Source organism: Paroedura picta, chromosome 18 (genome assembly GCF_049243985.1).
Source record: "Paroedura picta isolate Pp20150507F chromosome 18, Ppicta_v3.0, whole genome shotgun sequence".
In the NCBI taxonomy this organism is placed as follows: domain Eukaryota; kingdom Metazoa; phylum Chordata; class Lepidosauria; order Squamata; family Gekkonidae; genus Paroedura; species Paroedura picta.
The window spans coordinates 12,448,701-12,470,830 of NC_135386.1; the positions used below are offsets into that span (position 1 = coordinate 12,448,701).

Consider the following 22,130-nt stretch of genomic DNA (forward strand, 5'->3'; position numbering starts at 1 on the left):
CCCCTTGAAATCCGAAATGTCTCTCCTGAAATGGGAAGCAAGTTCAATGTAGCAAAATTTGGCACAATAAAATCAGAGTCCAGTAGCACCTTTAAGACCAACAAAGATTTATTCAAGGCGTGAGCTTTCAAGTGCAAGGACTCAAAAGCTCACGCCTTGAATCAATCTTTGTTGGTCTTAAAGGTGCCACTGGACTCTGATTTTATTGTGCTTCTTCAGACCAACAGGGCTACTCATTTGAATCTAGGAAGGATTTGGCTGATTGGTCCATAGAATTACTTATGTTTTTGGTTAGTAGTTTTTATGGTACGTCCCTTAATCTTGCTTTTAGCTTGATATTTTAATAGTTTTATTGCTATTATGTCTCATTTTGCTTTTCTAAAATAGTCAATGGTATTTAATGCTTCTCTTAAATATTGACCTTTATGGTTTTAGAAATTCTAAAGTTGTACTGCTGAAGCATTTCGAACCTGTTTCTTATGTGCCACCTTCATTCTTTACTGCCATTGCTTATTAGTGCATCTGAAATTTTGGTTTAAATGACTGTAAATAAATAAATGAGAGAATGAGAGAATGGGAAGCAAGTTTCCACTCCATATCCCCACAAGGCCTGGGTTTGGTGACTGGGCTGCGGAGAACCATCCCAAGCAGAAAACTGGTGCTGAGCATTTCTGTGCCTCCTTTTCTTCCCCTGTTTACATAACATAGTAATCTGTCTTTGTTTCTCCCGTCACCTGAAGGATCTCTGGCAAAGCTTCTGCCAGACACAGAGAGAATGGCCAGAGGCTACGAACCGCTCATGTCATCAATTTAATGGCAAAGCTCATTCTGCTAACTCATCCACTTTCTTCTGCCTGGAAGTTGCAGGGGGAGCACGAGGCTCCTAATAGTCTTGGCTTCACCTGGCACTTCGGCGGGCTTCGTCTTGGCCGGGGTGGGCTGAGCTGCCTGGGATTTCCATGCAGGCTTGCATTTGCAAGCCTGATCCATGACGGGAGCCTGCACAGGCCGGGTTGCTGCTGCGGGAGTTTCCCGGGACCGTTTTGGCGTGTTTGTTAAAGGACGGGGCAATCAGTTTTGTTTTAATGGCGGAAAATGTAGACTAAATGGTGGCATTTGTGTGAAGCAAGGAGATTGGGAGGACCAAACGGGGTATTTTATATCTCTTTAGAGGTCGATTTTGTGCAGCTCAATGGAGACGGATGCTGTTATTGGATGGAAGGAGAGCATTAGCATTTGTCCTTGAATAGGCTCAGATCTAATGGTGATTTCTACTGATGGAAGCAACTTCTGTCGGCAGAGTGGGACTTCTTCTCTTCCCTTCTGCTGCTGTAGCCCAAATCTCCCTCTCCCCCCCCCCCCAATGCCATTCCTGGGATCTTCAGGGACAACATGCAAGGGAATATGGAGGGAGACTTGCTGTGGGAAGGGGTCAGACTGGCAAAAATAACCTTTTCTATGTAGACTGCAATCTAACCCATGGACTTTTGTGACAGAATGTGTGCAAGCCCAAAATGGGAATAACTCACAGGGAAAACATCTGCTTTGCATGCCAAGGGTCCCAGGTTCAGCCCCCACCATCTCTGTGCAAAGGCTCAGGTAGCAGGTGTTGGTGAAAGACCTTTGATCCCAGAGAACTGCTTCCTCTCAGAGTAGACACTGACCTCGATAGACCAAGGAGTCTGACTGTCGATGTGCTCCTGTGGAACGATGCAAAACAGTGACAGCAAGCCCCTTATCAAGAACATTCCAGGTGCTAAAAGAGCATCACATGAAACACCCGACAGGATTTGTGAGGAAGCCGAGAATTATGATCCACAGATTTTCAATTGGAGTGACAAAAGCAGCGTTTTGCTAAAGATCACCTAGAGAATTTCATAGAATCACAGAGTTGGAAGGGACCTCCTGGGTCATCTAGTCCAGTGGTCCCCAACCTTTTTGAGGCTGGGGACTGGCAGGGCGACTGCTCGCCAGCGCATGCCATGCGCTGTGCGCGGGCGCAGCCCTGATTCCCTCTCCCCCCCTTCCACTTGCGGCCTGGGAAGTTTTTTACTGCGGGGGGGCGGGGAGAGGGAGCCGCGGCCCGACGCCATGGCCTTTGCGGCCCGGCACCGGGCCGCAGCCCGCGGGTTGGGCACCACTGATCTAGTCCAACCCCCTGCACTATGCAGGACACTCACATCCCAATTGCTCATCTGCTGTAACCTGCCACCCCCTTGAACCTTCACAGAATCAGCCTCTCTGTCAGGTGGCTATCTTGGGTTGGATTGGAATCTTCTTCGGTTGGAGCAGAATCTTCTCTGTAGTTAACCCTTAGGATTCTACCCCAGGGATCCCCTTGCCTCCATAAGGCCAATGCTCCCAAGGAAAGGGGGAAGGGAACACAAGTGGGATTGTTTGGCAAATCCTGGGGGTGCGGGATATTTTTTTCCCCAAAGGAAAGGCAGTGTGATTGCTTTCAGGGTGTGCCTGATTTTGGAAGCTGAGCAGGAGCACTGAGCTGGCCGAATCTGAAGCCACCCTGGAATTGTGCCATCCATACCACGGCCCCTGGGGAATGTAGTCGAGGGTGTGTGTTTCACATGTACCAGGGGTGCTTCCTTTCCCTGGCGGTGGTGTGTGAAGAATCCTTCAGATCAGGGCTTTTGTCACTGGGAACATGTTATTAAAATGTGTCAAGAACATTTCCTATGCAGTCTCTCTTGGAAAAATTTTAAGCAGAGGCTGCATAGCCATCTGATGGAGAGGCTGATTCTGTGAAGGCTCAAGAGACAGTGGATGAGCAATTGGGATGTGAGTGTCCCGCATAGTGCAGGGGGTTGGACTAGATGACCCAGGAGGACCCTTCCAACTCTATGATTCTATGATTCTATGAAGGGAACGGCAACAGTTGGGGGGGGAGGGGTTTGTGTGTCCTCCTGATGGAAGCAGGCGACCTGAGTGGGAGGGAAGGAGTGCTGAAAGCTCTCTTTGCAGCAGCCACATTGTTGACCTTATCACAATAATATAGTTTGCGGTTTAATTACAGAGGCTCTTGTTTGTAAGTGTCATTAATGAGGCATCTGGCTTAATTTAGCCGGATAAAAGGGCCTCTAACAGTAGAGCCCTTTTTGCTGGCGCTTAATTGAAGGCAAAGCAAACATGTGATTTCCCTTCACGCTAAATTCCAACAGTTCAGAATCTCACCAAGGAGAGCACTCCTCCGTAAACCTCGGCAGCTCGAAATGAAATGCAAACAAACAAACAAGCACGCTGGCACCAAGAGATGGTTCTGGCCAAGGCACCTTGGCCTGTTGGCTTGAGGCAGGGGTAAATGGTGGGTGATCCCACATCTGAGGCGCTGTGTGCCTCCTGTGCTCATTGTTTCCTTCCTCTAAAATAGCAATCCCCAACCTGTGGGCCATGGACCACATGTGATCCTTTGACTTATTGGAGGTGGACCCCGAAGGATGCCTTCTCCCCCCCCCCCCCCGGCCCTTTATAACACACTTCGGGTGTCATTGTCTCCCATCACTCCCAGATGGGACTATCTCGTTGCAGAGAAATAAGCTCAGGGTTCCCATGGATTTGTCATTGTCATGAGTTAAAATTTCCATGAAAATAAAATGTTCCTTATGTTCATTGTTGTGGCGTGTCTGTATCTTATTTTGAAGGGATGTTTAAACATTACCATAGCGATCAGAGAGCATTAGGGCAGTGATTGAGAGGAGTAAACTACCCCCCCCCCACCAGGCCTCAGTAAAAGGCGGTGAGTGGTCCCCGGCGTTGAGTGGCCCCCGGTGATAAAAAGGTTGGGGAATAAAAGAAAACTATGTTAAGAAAGCCAGGTTCTGCACAAAGAAAAGGTGAGTTCTGCAACATTAATACGTGATGTAAACAGGAAATGTTCATGTAGTATCTCAGTGCATTCTCCGAGCCATAAAGGGGGAAAGCATGGCTGTGTGATGGGATGTCCGCTTTGCTTGCAGGTCCCAGGCTTAATCTATGACATGTCCAGTCAAAAGGATGAAGGAGTAGGTGATGTGGGAGATGTCCACCTGAAACTCTAGCGCAGGCTTTCTCAACCCGGGGTCTTGTGATGGCCCTGGAAGGGTTTGCCAAATCGATGGGAGTTAACAAATATTTATATAAAGGTAAAGGTAAAGATTTACCTTTAAAGATTTGCTCTTGTGGCGCAGAGTGATAAGGCAGCAGACATGCAGTCTGAAGCTCTGACCGCGAGGTTGGGAGTTCAATCCCAGCAGCCGTCTCAAGGTCGACTCAGCCTTCCATCCTTCCGAGGTCGGTAAAATGAGTACCCAGCTTGCTGGGGGGTAAAACGGTAATGACTGGGGAAGGCACTGGCAAACCACCCCGTATTGAGTCTGCCAAGAAAACGCTAGAGGGCATCACCCCAAGGGTCAGACATGACTCGGTGCTTGCACAGGGGATACCTTTACCTTTACCACTCAATACGGGGTGGTTTACCAGTGCCTTCCCCAGTCATTACCGTTTACCCCCCAGCAAGCTGGGTACTCATTTTACCGACCTCAGAAGGATGGAAGGCTGAGTCAACCTTGAGCCAGCTGCTGGGATCGAATTCCCATCCTCATTGGCTTCAGACAGCATTTCTGCCGCTTACCACTCTGCGCCACAAGAGGCTCTACTAGGGGTCAAACCCATTGCAGTCAGGAATACAACAGGCACTAGACTAGGGGGTGGGGTGGGGGTACAAGAACTCTGCAGACAGCCTCCCCCTCCCCCCAGGACCTGGAAAGGCTGCAGGCAGCTGTTATGGAACTCACCAGCAGGGGCAGCTCTCATGCAGCAGGGATCTGCAGCTTCCGAGCCTCGGAGGGAAGTGGAAGGATGAGGAGGTGGTGAGGGGACGGAAGATGATTGGCTGGCCACTGGTCAGACAGGCAAGCTGGTTGGAGGAGGAGGCACTCAGGGGTGGGACAGCCGTCCTGAGTGGGTACTAAGCGCTGAGTGGCACTTAAGCCATGAGATACGCTCCTCCTCCAAGCCCTTACCAGAAATATTAAGTGGAACAGATATATTTTGTTTGTTAAACATTATATTTAGATTTAGATTTAGATTTAGATTTATATAAATTTACTGGGTGATATGACCATATAGAGCCATGTCAACTCCCCTCCCCCCCTCAAAACGGCCAATGATGGGCCTGGAGGGGTGGGAAGGGGAGGGGCCCTGGTTGAGCATGTACACACCTCTGCTTCCCAACCACTTCTGGGAGTTCTTGAAGTCTGAAGAAGGTTTTAGGGGTTTCTCAAAGGTCAAAATGTTGAGAAAGGCTGCTCTACAAGAGCCTCTGCCAATGAGTAGATGAGACCCCCCAACACATGAAGCTGCCTTATGCTGAGTCAGATCATGTGGCTAATCAGATTTAGCATTGTCATGGCATCACTAAGGACAAGTAATCATTGGTTCACATTGGATGGGAGAAGAAGGGGTAGATTGGCCACCACTTCCGACAACCAGTTTGGAGGACAGTGGCTAGGTGGGACCTGGGGATGCCCTGGAGTTATGGCTCATCTCCAGGTGACAAAGATCAGTTCTGGAGAAAGTGGTTGCTTTGGAGGGTGGACTCCATAGCACTAGACTCCACTGAAATCCCTCCCTGCCCCAAATCCTGCCCACTCCCAGCTCTACCCCGGATGTCTCCAAGTATTTCTCAGCCCTAACAGTGGCCATGCCAGCTCTGGCCTTGTACCCCACAGAATTTGGCAGGGAGTGGGTCTGAAAACAGGATCAGGTATTTATGTGACAGCACATTTTTTTTTTTTTTTTTGGTTTTTAAAAATACACCTGTGGCGATATTTTTCCAAAATTGGACCTATTTATTTATTTAGATTTTTATACCACCCTTCCATACGGCTCTCGGCGGTGTACATAAAAAGTAGAATAGTTACACAGAATATCTTTAAACAGCCCCGCGGTGCGGCGTGCCACAGACTGAATAAAAGAGTAAGGGCTGTGTGGGAGGAGTTAGGGCAGGCCCTGTCCGGGATAAAAACTCGGAGGGGCCAATCAGGAACCGCAAAGCGGTTCCTGATTGGCCCCTCTGAGTGTCCATCCCGGCCTAAGCAGCCAATGGGCGGTGAGTTCTCCGGGGGGCTGTGCCGCCTTCTCCCGGCCGCTGGAGCTGCCTCGCCGCGTCGCAGACGTGGCGAGGCTGCTCCAGCGGCCGGGAGAAGGCTCACGACAGATGCCGGTGGGGAGGGAGCCGCGCTGCCTTCTTCTGTCTTCGGGGAGGGTGGGGGGCCCGGGAGCCGGCCTTGTCTTGGCCCTGGGAGCGGCCTCGCCTGGCGAGGCCGCTCCCAGGGCCGAGAGAAGGCCGTTTGTGTCTTTCGGGAGGGTGGGGGGGCAGGAGCCGGCCTTCTCTCGGCCCCGGGAGCTGCCTTGCTGCGGTGAGGCTGCTCCCGGAGCCGAGAGAAGACCATCTCCTAGCGCCCATTTTATTAAATAATAAAATGGGCTTTATTTCTAGTTATAACAATATAACAGATAACAATCATAACATATCATGACTACCAGAACAGTATTTTAACACAATAACATTGCCAAATCCCTGGGTAGGTTTGATTGTTCAGTCATGGGGGGGGGGCGTCTGGGGGGGGCATCAGCAGATATTTTGAGTCAGTCAGCCTCAAGCAAATGCCTGGTGGAGGAGCTCCCTTTTGCAGGCCCTGCAGAATGGTAGAAGTTAGGGCAGGGCGCTGATCTCTTCAGGGAGCTCGTTCCACCAGGTGGGTGTAGGACCAAGAAGGCTCTGGCCCTTGTTGAGGTTTACACATTCCTCTGGTGCCAGGGATCTGCAGCCAGTTGGAAGTGGCGGAGCGTAAGGCTTTTGGGGGGGTATAGGCAGGGAGGCGGTCTCTCAAATACACGTATGGCCTTGAAGGTGATTACCTTAAGCTTGATCCAGAATTCAGCTGGGAGCCAGCCAAGTTGTTGGAGTACCGGCCTGTATTTAAAAGAAATATCAGTCGACAATTTGTTATTTAATACTTTTTGACTCACTAGTAGTGTTACTTGGCTATTTGGGAAGAAAATGTTAATGATAACTACTATTGAGCTTGTATAAAATATGCTTCCTGCAGTCTGGACTCCTATAGTTAGTCACTAAATGGTTCCAATTAAGGATACCATCTCTTAAAGAATGGCTGATTAAGATCTTGGAATGCGGCAGAAGGGTCAAACCATATCCGGCTATTCAATGTAGACCAAAATCAACACAGGCTTCTTAGTATTCTGGAAACCTTGTATTGATTTTATGTCCAAAAGGTATAATCTGAATGTGAACACTTATAATGCATTTAATCTTGTTCTGATGTTTATGACTTTGTGTGTTATATTCTTAATAGAAAGAAGTATGTAACGGACTATGGGCAATTTAAACAGGGTTTCCCCCCACCCCCCTTTCCTGGTGACTGTTTTAGCAAAGCTGGTAATTTTGTTAGGTGTTCTGGCCGACACAAATTTATTTACCTACTTGACAAAGCAAAGAAATAAACTGCTTAACCAGATTGCAGGGATTCTTGAAGCTGGGAATTCGGTGGCCAAGAACAATAGCCAATTCTGGGTCAGTACATTGTTAGGGCAATGGTGAAAAGGGTATGTGGTTCAATCCCCAGCCAAGATCTGCCAGTCTAAATGGAAAGTATTTGATGGGCCAATGGTCTGATCCAGATTATCAAAACGAAGAGCAATCTTGATTAATGGCCCAGCCCAGATCAGTTATGCAGATTGCAGAATTCCTATGCCCATTTAGCTTGTCAGGTGAGCATTTTGTAACAGTGGGCAAACACAGAGGAAGCTGCCTCATACTGGATCAGACCACTGGCCCAGCAAGTATTTTCTGCATAGATTGCCTCGTCCTGCACACCTTGGATTAGGGGTAGTCAAACTGCGGCCCTCCAGATGTCCATGGACTACAATTCCCATGAGCCCCTGCCAGCGAATGCTGGCAGGGGCTCATTGGAATTGTAGTCCATGGACATCTGGAGGGCCGCAGTTTGACTACCCCTGCCTTGGATAATGTACTTTCAATGCACTTTAGAAGCAGATTTTCCTGTTTCACACAGGAAAATCCAGCCACAAAAGCACCTTGAAAGTGCATTATCTGCTCTTCCTGTTGAGTATTTGGCAGAATTCACCCTGCTTCTTTGGGTGGGGAGTTGTGGGGAGACCATGCCAGGTACTGCAGCTTCTCCCTCTGACCCCCCGGAATCAGAGACCACATTCAGTGCGGGTGGATTTTCTCCTCTTGCAGTATCGCTGTTTGCAGAATAGTCATTGGAATGCATAAATGTTGCCATCCATCATTTTAATGCCTTGGTTGCATGCTATTTCATTTTTGTGGACTGCCTCAAGGAGTTTAGTGAGGAGACAATCCAAAAAAATCTTTAAAATACATAAAAAAAGAAATGCTGTCTGATAGCCTGCAGTCAAAAGCATGTGGCTCTGGGTTGTCTGTTGAGTTTCGCGAGCAGGAGCGGATTGGCCATGAAGGACACCAGGGAAAGGCCACCAGTGAGCCAATAGCTTGGGGGGCTGCATACTAATGGGGCCACAATGACCCCAGGGCAGTCCAATGCAAGGTGGGCAGGAGCCACCAACACAGCAGGCCAGCTAGAACTCATGTTATGCTGTTGGAAGTAACCACCTCCTCCCTGGAGACAGCAGACCCCGGAGTTGAAGTAAGCCTGTTCCTTTCCTTCTCCCCTCTGTTGAGGGACAGGGGTGGGCTTTTCTTCCTTCTCTCCCTTCTCCATTGGAGGGAGGAATCTCAGGGGTCTGATAGGCAGACCCCTTTCCTAATCTCCTAGTCTGCCCTGTTGTCCAGTCCCTGGAAAGGGATACAACATGGGGAAAGTAGAAAAAAAAGCTTTACATGCAGATATTCCCGGTCCCATTCCTGGCACGTCCACTTGCAGGGCACTAATGGCAAAGAAGTCTGCCTGAGATCTTGGAGAGAGCCGCTTCCGGGGACAGGAGGCGATCAGAGACCTTGATGAACCAAAGCTCCGACTGAGTAAAAGGCAACTTCATTAGTTGAAGGCCAACAGCGGAAAACCCTTTCCCCGTTCCTCTTCCATTTCCTTTCTTGTATTCTCCTTTGGCTGAAGTAGTAATGACGTCCATGTGCTATTTTGGATTCCGTGTTTGCTCTGAAAGCTCAGTGTGCGTGCAAGTGTGTTTTCCTTTCCTCTTTTGGAATCAATTTTTTCCTTTCTCTTGACATTTCTGCTTAACGTAGCAAAACATGACCTTTGTGGAAGGATACTTCCAGTGAGATGAGTCCTCCCCTCTTTACCCTGACTCGGAGTTGCCCCTTCCATCTTTCTTTCTTTCACTGGCTTCTCTCCCTTCTGACCCCTTCTCTTGTTCCGCTTAGGAGGACTTGCCATCGAGTTTTTCCTCCCTGAAGTCAGAAAGCGTTTCCGTGGGTGTTTCTGCCCCAGCTACATGGAGCCCATGTTTTCAGAGGACGCCTGTGTTTTACTTGAAAGCTATTTGCACGGCATGCTGGACTCTGTTGGGGGAGAACAGGCCTTAGATCTCTACTCTGCTGCCCAGTATGAAAGTAGGAACAAAAGTATAAAACTGTCTCTACCGTATTGATCAATAGTTCATCTAGAGGTGTGTTTTGCTTGCTCCAGGCGGTCAACTCGATGTCCGTGGAAGACTGAGAAGCAGGGCAAGAAAGCCAAAGCTTTCCCCTGTGATGGACTCCCAGCTGCCTCTGACTAATAGCCCATTGAAAGACCTCTCCTCTGTGGCACTGTCTTGACCCTCTTTGCCAGCCTTTGTCTGACCCCCTTTGCCCATTGCTCCATCTCCTGGTGGGGGACCCCAACCAGCCAGTTGGCTTCAGCCGTCAGCTGGGAAAGTGTCGCCCTGGCTCCTTGCAGAGGAAGGGTTGGCCTTTTCTCAGTTTGCCATTCCATTTTGGGCCACAGGCTCTGTGGGCTGGTGCTTGCTGTGCGCCCCAGAATTGCCCCGGGATTGCCACGGAAGTATTGTCCATCAATTTAAGGGCAGAGGCAACCTACAGGAAGGCGTGGAGAGCGATTGACAGTGTGCCGGGGGGGGGGGGGATCCAAAGCACGGTTCAGAGAGTCACAAGAGCCAAGCCTTTATCTCTGTCTCCAGCAGCCCTCTGATACTCCTCGCAGTGGGGCCGGGGTAGGGCAAGGGTGGACTAGGCCACGGGAGACCCTATTTCAGATCCCCATGTGACTTGGGAATCTTTCTGGGTCACCATGGGCCGGTCTCTCTTTCTCAGGAAAAGTGATGTGTGTGTCAGGAGGGGAAAGAGGCTGGGCAAGGCTGCCGTTTGTATGTTATGGATGGATTGAGTGGCAACCCTGGCCAGAGAGAGAGGAAAGGCTGCCTCTGCTGCCTCTGGAGATGAAGGGAGTGGTGGTTGTGTGAGCTGGGCCAGTGTGGGTGGCAGAGGGGGTGTGGGAGAAATGGGAGTAAGTAATGAATGCTGGATGAGGGCAAGAAGGGGCACTTGTGTGTGTGAGAGAGAAAGAGATAGAGGACAGCCCCATGACATTTCTTTCCATTTGTTCACCTCTCTAGCATGCACTAACCCTCCTCCCATTGTCAAGTGGACTTACTATGAAGAAGAGTTGTTGTTTTTTTTATCCCCTGCTTTTCTCTACCCGAAGGAGTCTCAGAGCGGCTTACATTCACCCTTTCCTCTCTCAACAACAGACACCCTGTGAGGTAGGTGAGGCCGAGAGACCCCTGAGATTAGTGAAGAAGAAGAAGAAGAGTTGGTTCTTATATGCCACTTTTCTCTACCCGAAGGAGTCTCAGAGTGGCTTACAGTCACCTTCCCTTCCTCTCCCCACAACAGACACCCTGTGAGGAGGGTGAGGCTGAGAGAGCCCTGAGATTCCTGCTTGGTCAGAACAGCTTTATCAGGGCTGTGGCCTGATCAAGGTCACCCAGCTGGCTGCATGTGGAGGAGGAGCAGGGAATCAAACCCAGCTTGCCAGATTAGCAGCCGCCACTCTTAACCACGACACCAAGCTGGCTCTCGATGGATGCCGAGATGCTTTGCTCATTGTTTTCATTTCTAGGCGTGCTGCCTCTTTGCGTGGAGGTTCAAGGGTGTGCTGCCTCCGCACATGGAGGTTTCATAATAGATGCAGAGGGCAAATTGAGATCCCATCAGAATTCCTCTCTGCCTTTGTTTATTCTTGTAGGACAGGACCCCATAGGTCTGCAACCTGCAGCTCCGGTACCATGGCCCCATGGTGGCCTGTGTTCTGTTTCTTTAAAAATTACCAGCTTCCTCCTCCTCACCATTGATGCTGATAATCATAATAATGCAACATTCAATTTTGTGAATAACCTCCTGGCTTGTTTCTGTACACGAAACTGGACATTTATCAAACATCTGGCAGAGCAGCTAAAATACAGCTGCTGGCCATGCTTTCTACAACGGGTCATCATGGCTGATTGCAATTCAACAGTCGTATCCCCAGTTAACTGGCATTCGGTTTACTGAGCCGCTCAACTGGGCAGCGGGGGAAAATGGCAGGCAACCAGGGGAGCATCAGCGGCCCCCTGACTTCTGGATCCTACCCCTTGTGCCCCTGGAAGCAATGCCAGCGCATCATGGGGAGATGCTGGGATGCCCTGGCATTTGGGCAAACCTCTATGGTTTAACAACAGGGTGCTGCTCTTACATGACTTGTGGGTGCACAGGGAGTGATGCCAGTGCATTGCTGGGGACATCAGCATGTCACTCACGAGCCCCCGTCCCCCTTGAAGGAAGGTATCTTGCCAGTTGCTGGGAAGAGGTGGCCACGGTGAAATTTGGAGTTCTGCTGGCTTGCACCAGTGATAATGAAGATAGGTTGAGGGACTTGGGAATGTTCAGCCTGGAGAAAAGGAGGTTGAGAGGGGACATAATAGCCCTCTTTAAGTATTTGAAAGGTTGTCACTTGGAGGAGGGCAGGATGCTGTTCCCGTTGGCTGCAGAGGAGAGGACACGCAGTAATGGGTTTAAACTACAAGTACAATGATATAGGCTAGATATCAGGGGGGAAAAATTCACAGTCAGAGTAGTTCAGTAGTGGAATAGGCTGCCTAAGGAGGTGGGAAGCTCCCCCTCACTGGCAGTCTTCAAGCAAAGATTGGATACACACTTTTCTTGGATGCTTTAGGATGCTTAGGGCTGATCCTGCGTTGAGCAGGGGTTGGACTAGATGGCCTGTATGGCCCCTTCCAACTCTATGATTCTAATCTCCCAGTGGCCTTCGAGCTGTATGTGGCTGTGCAGCATGGTACCCATGGCTCTTCTGAGCACTGTGCTCCAATATGAAACTTGCCCCATGTTTCAGGAAAGTGGGCAATGGCCTTGACGGGTGAGGCTTGTGGTTTCCACCTTGAAGCAGCCACTGCCAGAGATACAGGTAAGCTGTGTAGGTCTCATGGCAGGAATGGAAGTCAACATGGCTGTTTTGGTGGATGATAATTGGAGAGTTGGGAGTGAGTACCACTGGCTGGCCCAATATGGTTTCCTTCATTTGTGGGTTGTGCTGGAGTTGGGCAGATGAATAGTGGGCACTGCATATGACCGCCAGCCTCCTTGTTGTCTCTGCCAGGCATGACTCTCACAAAAGTGTGAATGCTGTGGTGGTTGCCCTTTCTTTCATCCAATTTCTGCTCACTGATTCTGTTACCTGGAGGCTGGTGGATGCTTTTGGGTGATCCTGCAGTGAGCATTGAGGGAGTTGGACCAGAAGGCCCTTTGGGTCCCTGCTGGGTGAGGAAGGCAGGGTATCAATGAAGTAAATCAATAAACCTTCTTATTTCGTCATAGTCTGCTGTGACTTAGGACTGGTGTATAAATGGTTTTCTTGTGAATAGGATATTTCCTACTTAATTAGAAAGCTTTTGACATTCTCGTAGTCTGAGTTTCTGGAGTTCCGAATTGCCTTCTTTTTGGGGTATAAATGTTGCAGCAGGAATTCTGCAGTCTTGCTTCAAAATTGTACCCAGCCTACATGGGGCATTGACTGTTTGCCTGCTCTTTCAGTTTTCTTTCTTGCCAATAAACAATCATCATGTAATAATTATGAGAAAAACCCAGTTAATTTTAATACAGAATGGTATCAAGATGGTTTCTAAATGTGCAGCGTTTTACCCATGTGCATATGCACCTCTGTAGAACACTGCACCCAAACCATCTTGTGCACAAATACGAAAGCAACGGTTCTACATGTTATTATATCAGCACAACAGCTTTTCTGTATTTCATCAATGGACAGCTGAAATGAGAAGGAAAGCTGCTTTTGATTTACAGGGTTTCAAGAAACTATTCTTACTGAACTTTTAGAAACGTTCCCAGTTCAGCTAGACCCAAAGAGAACGGTACTGTCTGGTTGAGGGAAATAAAGGACTGGGCTAAAATGAGGATCATTGTCCTGGCCTGGAGGATCATTGTCCACGGGGTCGCGATGGGTCGGACACGACTTCGCACCTAACAACAACAACAAAATGAGAAACCTGTAATGCTAGCAAAATGATTGACAGCAAATGCCTTCTGTTCTTCATTTCCAGAAACCTCTCTGGGAACAGGCTGACTACGCTGTCGTGGCTCCTCTTCAAGACCTTGAGACTTGTGGAACTGTAAGTATGAGTCTGGAAGCAGGTGGCATGCAATGGTCGAAGGAACAGCCAGTGAAGGGGAGAACCAATTCCCTAAAACAGTGGTCCCCAACCTTTTTATCACCGGGGATTGGTCAATGCTTGACAATTTTATTGAGGCCCGGGGGACATCGCCACCATCTGAGCCCCTGCTCCACTTGCTTTCCTGCCGGTGCCCCTGACCTCCTGCCGCCCGCTGGGGGCGCTGCCAGCAGCAGCTGCACAATGCCATGCCAAGGGGGAGCCCCTGCCATGGAGGCCGCCGGAGAGCACCAAAGGTGAGCCGGTGGCAGAGTGGCAGGGCAGCCCCCAAGGCAGCAGCCAGGGAGGAGGATGAGGAGGAGCTGCGACCCGGTACTGACTGATCCATGGACCAGTCCTGGTCTTCGGACCGGGGGTTGGAGACCACTGCCCTAAAAGATAAACACACAGAGTTCTATGTTGAGATCTGCCCTCCATGATGGGAAGTAAAAATTGTCCAAGTTCTGGCATTGTGTATTTCCCTACCTACAAATATGACATATTGTGTTTGTGTGGACCTATAAAACAACAGAACAAAATTTTCTCTGCCCTGCTCATTCCTCAAATTGTCTCCAAAATTCTCCCTTCCTCAAAAATGGGGGGAGGGGGAGTTGGTAAATGAATGAAAAGAGCTGAGTCTCCTCCCCAATTTTTTCTCTAGCTTTTTCCTCAGGCTTTCGCACCTCTGGCATTACCTGCCTTGTAATCTCTGGGGCAAGAGATTACACATTATGTGCTGGCAGAGATCGGTGTAGGGATTCTGTGGCTGAGAGGTACATTTCTTAACAAAGCAGCAAACAAACTGAAAGGAGAGAAGAGTGATCTGAAGAATCCATTATCAGGATTTCCCCTGTTACTCTTACTGGGAGGGGAGTGCAAGTCACCAGTTCTTCTTATAATTATTTTTGAAAAGATTGCAATATAATTCAGGCATATTTATCCCCAGATATTTGGTTTAATCAGTGGCTAATGTGCATTTCATACACATACTGTTTATAATATCTTCTTTTTGCATTAAGAATTCAATTATCATTTTTGTCTTCTTCTTCTTCCTTTTATATCCTGAAAGAGATCCAAATTCTTCAATGTGTTCCATTACATACTGTAATGATTTTTGTGGATCTGAAACTGCTAAATCCATGTTATCTGCATAACTTTTCATTTTGAATTCTGTCATCCACTTTTATTCCTTTAATCCTTGTGCCTTGTCTAATCCTTGAAGCTAAAGTCTCTTTCACGGGGATAAATAATAAAGGTGACAGTGGACAGCCCTGGCATATTCCTTTATTGACTGAAATGATCCTTCTGTTAGTTTTCCATTCATTAAAATCTTTGCTTGTTGGTTTGAGTATATCCTTTGCATCCACATCCAAAATTCCAGGCCACGGTCTATATGCTGAAGTGCATTCAGTAGAAAAGGCATGTTAGATTATCAAATTCTTTCTCTGCATCTAAAAATAAAAATGCAGCTTTCTTTATTTTCTTGTTCACAAATTCAATTATATCTATTATAAATCATCCAATATAATAAAATGTATTGTGTACTTCTGACAACATGCTGAAGGTTCTGAAGCCTCCTATTGGTGGAACCCCCCCACACACACACACACACATACACACACTCTGGCAGCCAGTGACTGAGGCAAGAGCAACACAGGGGAGTCTGTGGGCATGGGCAGGCATCCCTTTTGAGGGGGAAAGCATCCCTTCTGCCTAACTTGGCTGACAGGGAGGCTACAGAAAAGCCCCATCCCACTTAAAATACTGCTGTGGCCAGCCTCACTGCTGGATAGAAAGCACGGCCGAGCTATGCATGTCTCTTCTCCACCACTCTCTGAACATTTGAGGCCTACCGCGCAAGGTTGCTGTGGAGATGAAACTGTTGTGGGGGGTTCTTTTGCCTCCTGTTTCATCAGCACCCTGTGCAGTGGGTCTCAAGTGTTTCATCTCCACAACAACCTGTGGGAAGCCTCAAATGTTTCTTTTGCACAACAGCCCTGTCCACTCTCTAAAGCAGCCATCGGGAGCTTATCTTTAAACTCTGGAGATGAGCTGTAATTCCCGGAGCTCTCCAGGCCCTTCCTGGAGGTTGGCTACCCCTGGATGGGAAATATTCCTTGAGGTTTTGAGGAGGGCCTTAAAACAGTAGAGTGCTCCAGAGTTCACCCTCCAAAGTATCCATTTTGACTGCAGAGCTGATCATTATATTCTAGAGATGAGCAGCAATAGCATTGATGATGGAAGGGTTTTGCAGGATGAGATTGGGGTGGAGTGCTGCTGGTGCGTCCCATCTAGGCTATGGGCTCTCACCAGCCCTTACCAGCAACTATTTATATTTTGGGTGCAGATAGACAGACCGGCATGGGTCCTGCAAGTCAGGAAACTGCAGAGAGATCTAAATAAGCAATATTTAGAGACTGTAACTATAAATGGTGAACAAGTAAATGGCTGGAATGACAGACTTTGCTCAAGCCTGGCCTGGTAAAGAAAAATCAGTATTTGTCAGGAAGGTCCTATGAACTCAAAGGCATAAATGGCCCAGAATTTCAAGTGTAGTTAGCTTTACAGGAAAGTAGATAGTGAGACTTTGGTGGGAACTAGGTGATCCATTTTATTAGGCAATGACTTGGCTTTGCAGACAACAGGGACTGCAGTTGTCAGCAGTAGACCTCAGGCTTCAGAAGGGCAAACATCTCCAGCCAAGCAACAGACTGCTAGCCAAGAAGTGTCTGTGGCCACATGCATTCCTTTTGAGGGGATGCATTTGAGGGGGGAGAACTTTCCCTACAGCCTAGCTGTCTGGAGATGGAGATCCAGGGGATTCTCAGATCTCACTTGGAGGCTGGCATCCCTAAACCTTAGCGGGGTACAATGCTACAGAGTCACCCCTTCAAAGCAACCAGTTTTGCTGGAGCTGATCTTAATAGTCTGGAGATAAGCAGTAATTCCAGATCTACAGATTTCACCTGGATGTTGCCTGTCCCTGGACTGGAAATGTTCCTTGAGGTTTGGAAGTAGGGCTCCAAAAGGGTATGCAGCCACCTAACCAGCCACATTGCGCCCCCTGTTCTATTTCAGGTCAAGAAAGCATTTCAGGGAGGAGGTAAGGTTGCCAGGTTGATGTAGGTTCATGTTCTGGAATTCCGCATTTCCTAGGTTTGCATAAACCTGACTTGGGTCAGGATTGCTATGCACAGAGAGACCTTCTCTTAGGGTTGCCAGCTTCCAAGCGAGGCATTAAACCCACATTAAACCATGTGCTAGCACCAGTTGTATTGCAGAATGCAATGAGTTTTACTACTAGTATATTATATTTCATTTACCTCTTTGGCACAAAGCCAGTTTCATCAGCATGTATTAAATTTGGCATGCGTTTTCTTAATCTTTCTGCCATTAATGTAGCAAAGATTTTATAACCTACATTCAGTAAAGAGATAAGACTATATGACTGTGGTAGCATTGCGTCACTGCCTTCTTATATATTAATGTTATATATTATATATGCTTGTTGCCACGTAGGAGGTAATATCTTTCCTTCTTTTAGCACATTCATAATTCTTTGTAACGGCATCATTAAAAACAGTTAATATCAGATGGTTAATTGGGATGGTCCTGATATGTAATAAGTAATAAGATTGGGTCCCTTGTGTAATAGGTATCCCCCCCCCCTCCAGCCAGCCTCACCTGGTGACACCTACTCAGGGGTTGAGTAGGGGATAAAACTGTTGCCGCCATCAATTGTACAGTTTTGTCGGCAAGATGGTATAGTCTTGCTGGTCGTATGGGGATACTGTTTCTTTTTATTGTTTTATGTTTTTATTCTAAACCGCCACGAGCCAGCTGGTCCGAGAGTGGTGGAATTCAAGTCTAATTAATAAATAAAAACAAATGAAATAAATAATGTTGAAATACACTTTAAACCTATTTAAACCTATTATCTTAATTAGCTAGAAGGAAGGCATTTAAAATTAGAGATTTTTGGAATGCTGGATTTAGTCTGGTGGAAGGAGCTCCAGGGAGAGCTGCAGGCCCAGCGGGAGCTTCCGGCAATCCACAGGGCCTGCAAAATGGAGCTCTTCCGCCAGGTCTATGGTTGAGGCCGGGGTAGTAAGGAAGATCGGTCCCCCCCCCCAGGTGTTAGGCAGTGGTTAGGCCATTTGCTATCTATGGCACCTCTTTCTACCCCCTTATTAGAGGCTAGTTGGGGGGTGGGAAATTGAGTAATTACCACCATGTTTGTTCCAGTTTTCTGTTGTATGTTTTTGTCGTCCTTGTTGGGTTTTAATGGGGTTTTATTGGGATTTTATTGGGATTTTTAGTGGATGTTTTATAACCCACCACAAGCCTGACACAGGAGTGGCGGGAAATAAATAGAAATAATAACAATAGTCAATTAAAATCAGATTTAAAACAAAATTGTCCATTCATTAAATTGTCTTGATCAGGGCAGAACACCTCTGTGTTTGCTTGACTGAGCTATTCCATGAGTTTTATGTTTTTCTTGGGGGCTCTTGGAATTGGGGCTGACAATTCTTCATGAGGACACCATGTTAGTATATCTCTTGGTGGGTAAAACTGGAATGCACCCTTAGGTGCCCAGCGATGAGGACCTGCTGACTTCAGTCCTCTGTGAAATCCTAATGGTCCAACAAAGTGCAACAAAGAAGAAAAGGGCCGAACTACTTTGTGAGTCAGTTTTGACTATGCCTTCAACGTAGATGCTTGCATTTCGAATAGAGAAACTTTATTCCTAAGAATTTGCTTATTCATAATCAAAGTCTCTCTGACAGCCACCTCTGTTTGCCTCTTGCCTAGAACGCCTGATGGCTAGAACTCAATGGCACTTTACACACATAGTCCTATTGTCAGGGGTTGATGGTTGGAATCTCAGACCTTGTAGCTTGTGTTTGCACATCATCATGGTGCTACTTATGCAGGCCTGCAGAAGTACAAACTTGTTGACCCCGCTTCCCGGGAACAATTGAAGCACTTTCCCTTCCACGGCATGTGAGATAGGCTAGTGTTTCCCTTGGGGGCGTAGCAGGTCTGCAGCCTCCTGAATTATAGATAAAGCATTCAGCACTGCAAGAGAAGAAGAAGTGGACATGAAATCAATGGAGTGCTGCCCTGGTGACCTGTTTTGTTGAGTTTTAGAAATAGTTGTGTGTTGGAAATAAAAGCATATATGTTATGTAGGATTCATCCCGGAGGATCGTGAGCATATCCCATTCATCCTCGCCTGTGATCAATAGAGCAGGAAGTGAGAAGTGACTTATGGAAGAATAAAGACCGGTCCCTCAAGTGGGAGTCGATGTGTTATCACTTGTGAGATTGTATTGTTTTTTTTCCTGGTGGAATCGTTAAATGAAAAAAAGAAAATACTGATAGCAAAATGAGCGAAATAAAGCAACACCCATCCTTGAGGGGAGAAGCTGGACTAAAATGAGTTGGAATTGATTGTTTCTGCTAATGGAGGTCCGAATTTATTCACGTCCTGCCTTGATCTGTTAGCTGAAGAGGTGTTTTGTGCAGTGATTAGGAGTGCGGACTTCTAATCTGGCATGCCGGGTTCGATTCCGCACTCCCCCACATGCATCCAGCTGGGTGACCTTGGGCTCGCCACGACACTGATAAAGCTGTTCTGACTGAGCAGGAATATCAGGGCTCTTTCAGCCTCACCTACCTCACAGGGTGTCTGTTGTGGGGAGAGGAAAGGGAAGACTATAAGCCGCTTTGAGACTCCTTTAGGTAGAGAAAAGCGACATAGAAGAATCAACTCCTCCTCCTCTTTCTTCTAACCTGGAGGGCTGCAAGCTGGATTTCCAGATGGTTAGGTGGACAGGGAACTGGCTAGATAGCCACACCCAAAGAGTGGTTGTCAATGGTGTTTCATTGGAGTCAAGGGAGGTGAGCCATGGGGAGATACAGGGTTCAGTAGTGGGTCCGGTACTTTTCAACATAATTATTAATGAACTGGATGAGGGAGTGTGGAGGGACTCCTCATTAAATTTGTAGATGGCACCACATTGAAAGGAGGAGCAAACACCCAGAGATTTTCAGATGACAAGAAAGGGCGAGGTGATGAGAGGGGTCTGGGATCAAACTAGCCTGGTCATTTGTGAGTGTAGAATGGGCACCAAGGCTGCAAGGAAGGGAACCTGCAGGAATCAGACACCCTTGAAGAATCTGAGCCACCAGTGGAAAGAGATAAGCTGGCCATCCACCAGCAAGTTTTCATGGTTGGTTGCCAGTTGTGGCATGGATCAGGCTTAAGGTTTTGGTGTTAACCTTTAAGGCCATCTGTGGGTTGGGCCCCTCATATCTGCAGGACCACCTATTTCCTTATGCTCCTCACAGGGCATTGCACTTTGTGGGTATGAACTTGTTGGAGGTCCCCGACTGAGGGAGGTTCGCCTGGCCTCGACCAGGGCCAGGGTCTTTTTGGTCCTGGCCCCTACCTGGTAGAATAAGCTCCCAGGAGAGCTGAGGGTCCTGCAGGAGCTTTTCCAGTTTCACAGGGCCTGTATAATGGAGCTCTTCCACCAGGTTTCGAGTCGAGGCAAGGGCTATTAAGATCTGGGCCCCCTGCTGGCTAGCCAGTCCATTCCCCCCCCCTTCCCTGCTTGTGCATTGAGTTTTTATCAAGATCTGTGGAGTGGAGGGTGGGAACCTGCTGTCATGAGTGGTTTTATACTGGAGTTCTTATATTGTTTTAGGATATCTTATGTGGGTCTACCTGCTATGAGCCACTTCATGGGAGTGGTGGGCTATAAATAGAAATAGGTAGGTAGGTAGGTGGATTGATGGATGGTCCAATGGGCCCTGCAGATTATCTGCTGGGCTGGGTGTGGCAGGTTGGCAGCCATCACTTCCATTCATTGTGCTGGTTCTAGAACCAGATTGTCACCTCGATAAACTGATATGAAGGTCAAGCTTGTGAGTATTTGCATGCCCCTGGGGGTGAACTATGCTCCCATCCCTGCCCTTGGTATACCATTGGCTCAGTTCAAACTTCTGAAGCAGCTTCCAAAATAATCCCCATGTTGAGAAGATGCATTTCTTTTAGGGATGGGTAGATTCTCTTTGTGGTTCCATTTATAGTTCTGTTCTGCTCCAGTTGGCTTTCTGGCAAGAGGCTTTGGGGGTGTATTGCAAGAGGGGGAAAAGGGAGTATTCTTTGGAGATTTATAAATGATTAAATAATTACTGTTCTGAAAATGGAAGCATTTCACGACTTTGCTTTTACGTTTGCATATTCCACTGGCCTGTCCAGAGAGTGTGTGCTGCAGTCACACATTTAACACCTGTACATAAAGGGGTCATTTTGAAATAGTTTGTCTTGTTTTGATTTTTCAGGAAAGCATGCAACTCTTGCCCTCATGTTGGCAGACAGGAGGGATTCTTTTAAAGGGCTCTGTTTTGATTTTTATGTTGTGAAAGAGTTCCGTTGTTTCCTCCTGCCAGATAAAAGCAAACACAAAATTGAAATCAAGTGTTCTGGTGGAGTTGTCTACTTTTGTGCGTGTGTGTTTTGGAGCTACAATGCAGGAAGAATGCAGGCATTCCGTATTACCAGTTTGATTTTGATTCCAGGTAGCTGAATTGTTCCAATGGAAACATCCAAACTCAGAAGCTGTGCAATTCCTCTTATTATGACCTACCAAAGGGGTACAAAGAGCTCATCATAAAACTGGCATTTGTTTTTAAAGGGCAGGGAGAATATGTTTCTGGCCATTACATTCAGGTATGGTTACCAGCCTCCAGATGGAGCCTGGAGTTCTAGAATTATAACTGATCATTAAGATGATACCCAGGGATGATACACACTGGTATACTACAGAGAAACAGAAGTCTCCCCTCCCCAATACTGCCCTCAATCTCCAGGAATTTCCTGAAGTTGAACTAGCAACCATGTCTTCAAGTCTTTTCTTCTGTATCTTCTGACTTTATAGGCTCTGAGTGGAACTAGTATCAGGTCCCTCCCTCCCTCCCTCCCTCCCTCGCTCCCTCGCTCCCTCGCTCCCTCGCTCCCTCCCTCCCTCCCTTCCTTCCTTCCTTCCTTCCTTCCTTCCTTCCTTCCTTCCTTCCTTCCTTCCTTCCTTCCTTCCTTCTGTGGGGTCCCAATGGAGCTACCATAATTCTCCTCCCCTCCATTCTGGTGGGTTAGGCGGAATATGAGTAAGGGTGGGGGGTCAACCCTGCATCTCCCAGATCCCAGCCTGACCCTCTGGTCACCCCCCCCCCCACTGGCTCAGCTGTGCCTTTGGCCTTCTGGAAAGATGAGGATGAGATGGAGGCGGCCTCAGACTACAAGCACAAGAAAGCAGAATCTGCTCTTGTTCCAATGAGACAGAATCTCCAACTACCAGCTGAAATTTGTCGGATGAGAGTCTTTTGAGCCTCACAAGTTCCATGTTGGTCTCTTTCTTTCC

General features: G+C 47.8%; 1 protein-coding gene across 5 annotated transcripts in view; it reads left to right on the forward strand.

Moving 5' to 3' along the window:
- NTRK3 (neurotrophic receptor tyrosine kinase 3) overlaps positions 1-22,130 on the forward strand; it is a 373,642-nt gene that overhangs the window by 114,829 nt on the left and 236,683 nt on the right. For all 5 annotated transcript variants that reach the window (XM_077317432.1, XM_077317434.1, XM_077317437.1 and 2 more), the window contains exon 4: positions 13,591-13,659. In XM_077317432.1, the coding sequence (XP_077173547.1) occupies positions 13,591-13,659 (69 nt within the window). The remainder of the gene's footprint in view (positions 1-13,590; positions 13,660-22,130) is intronic.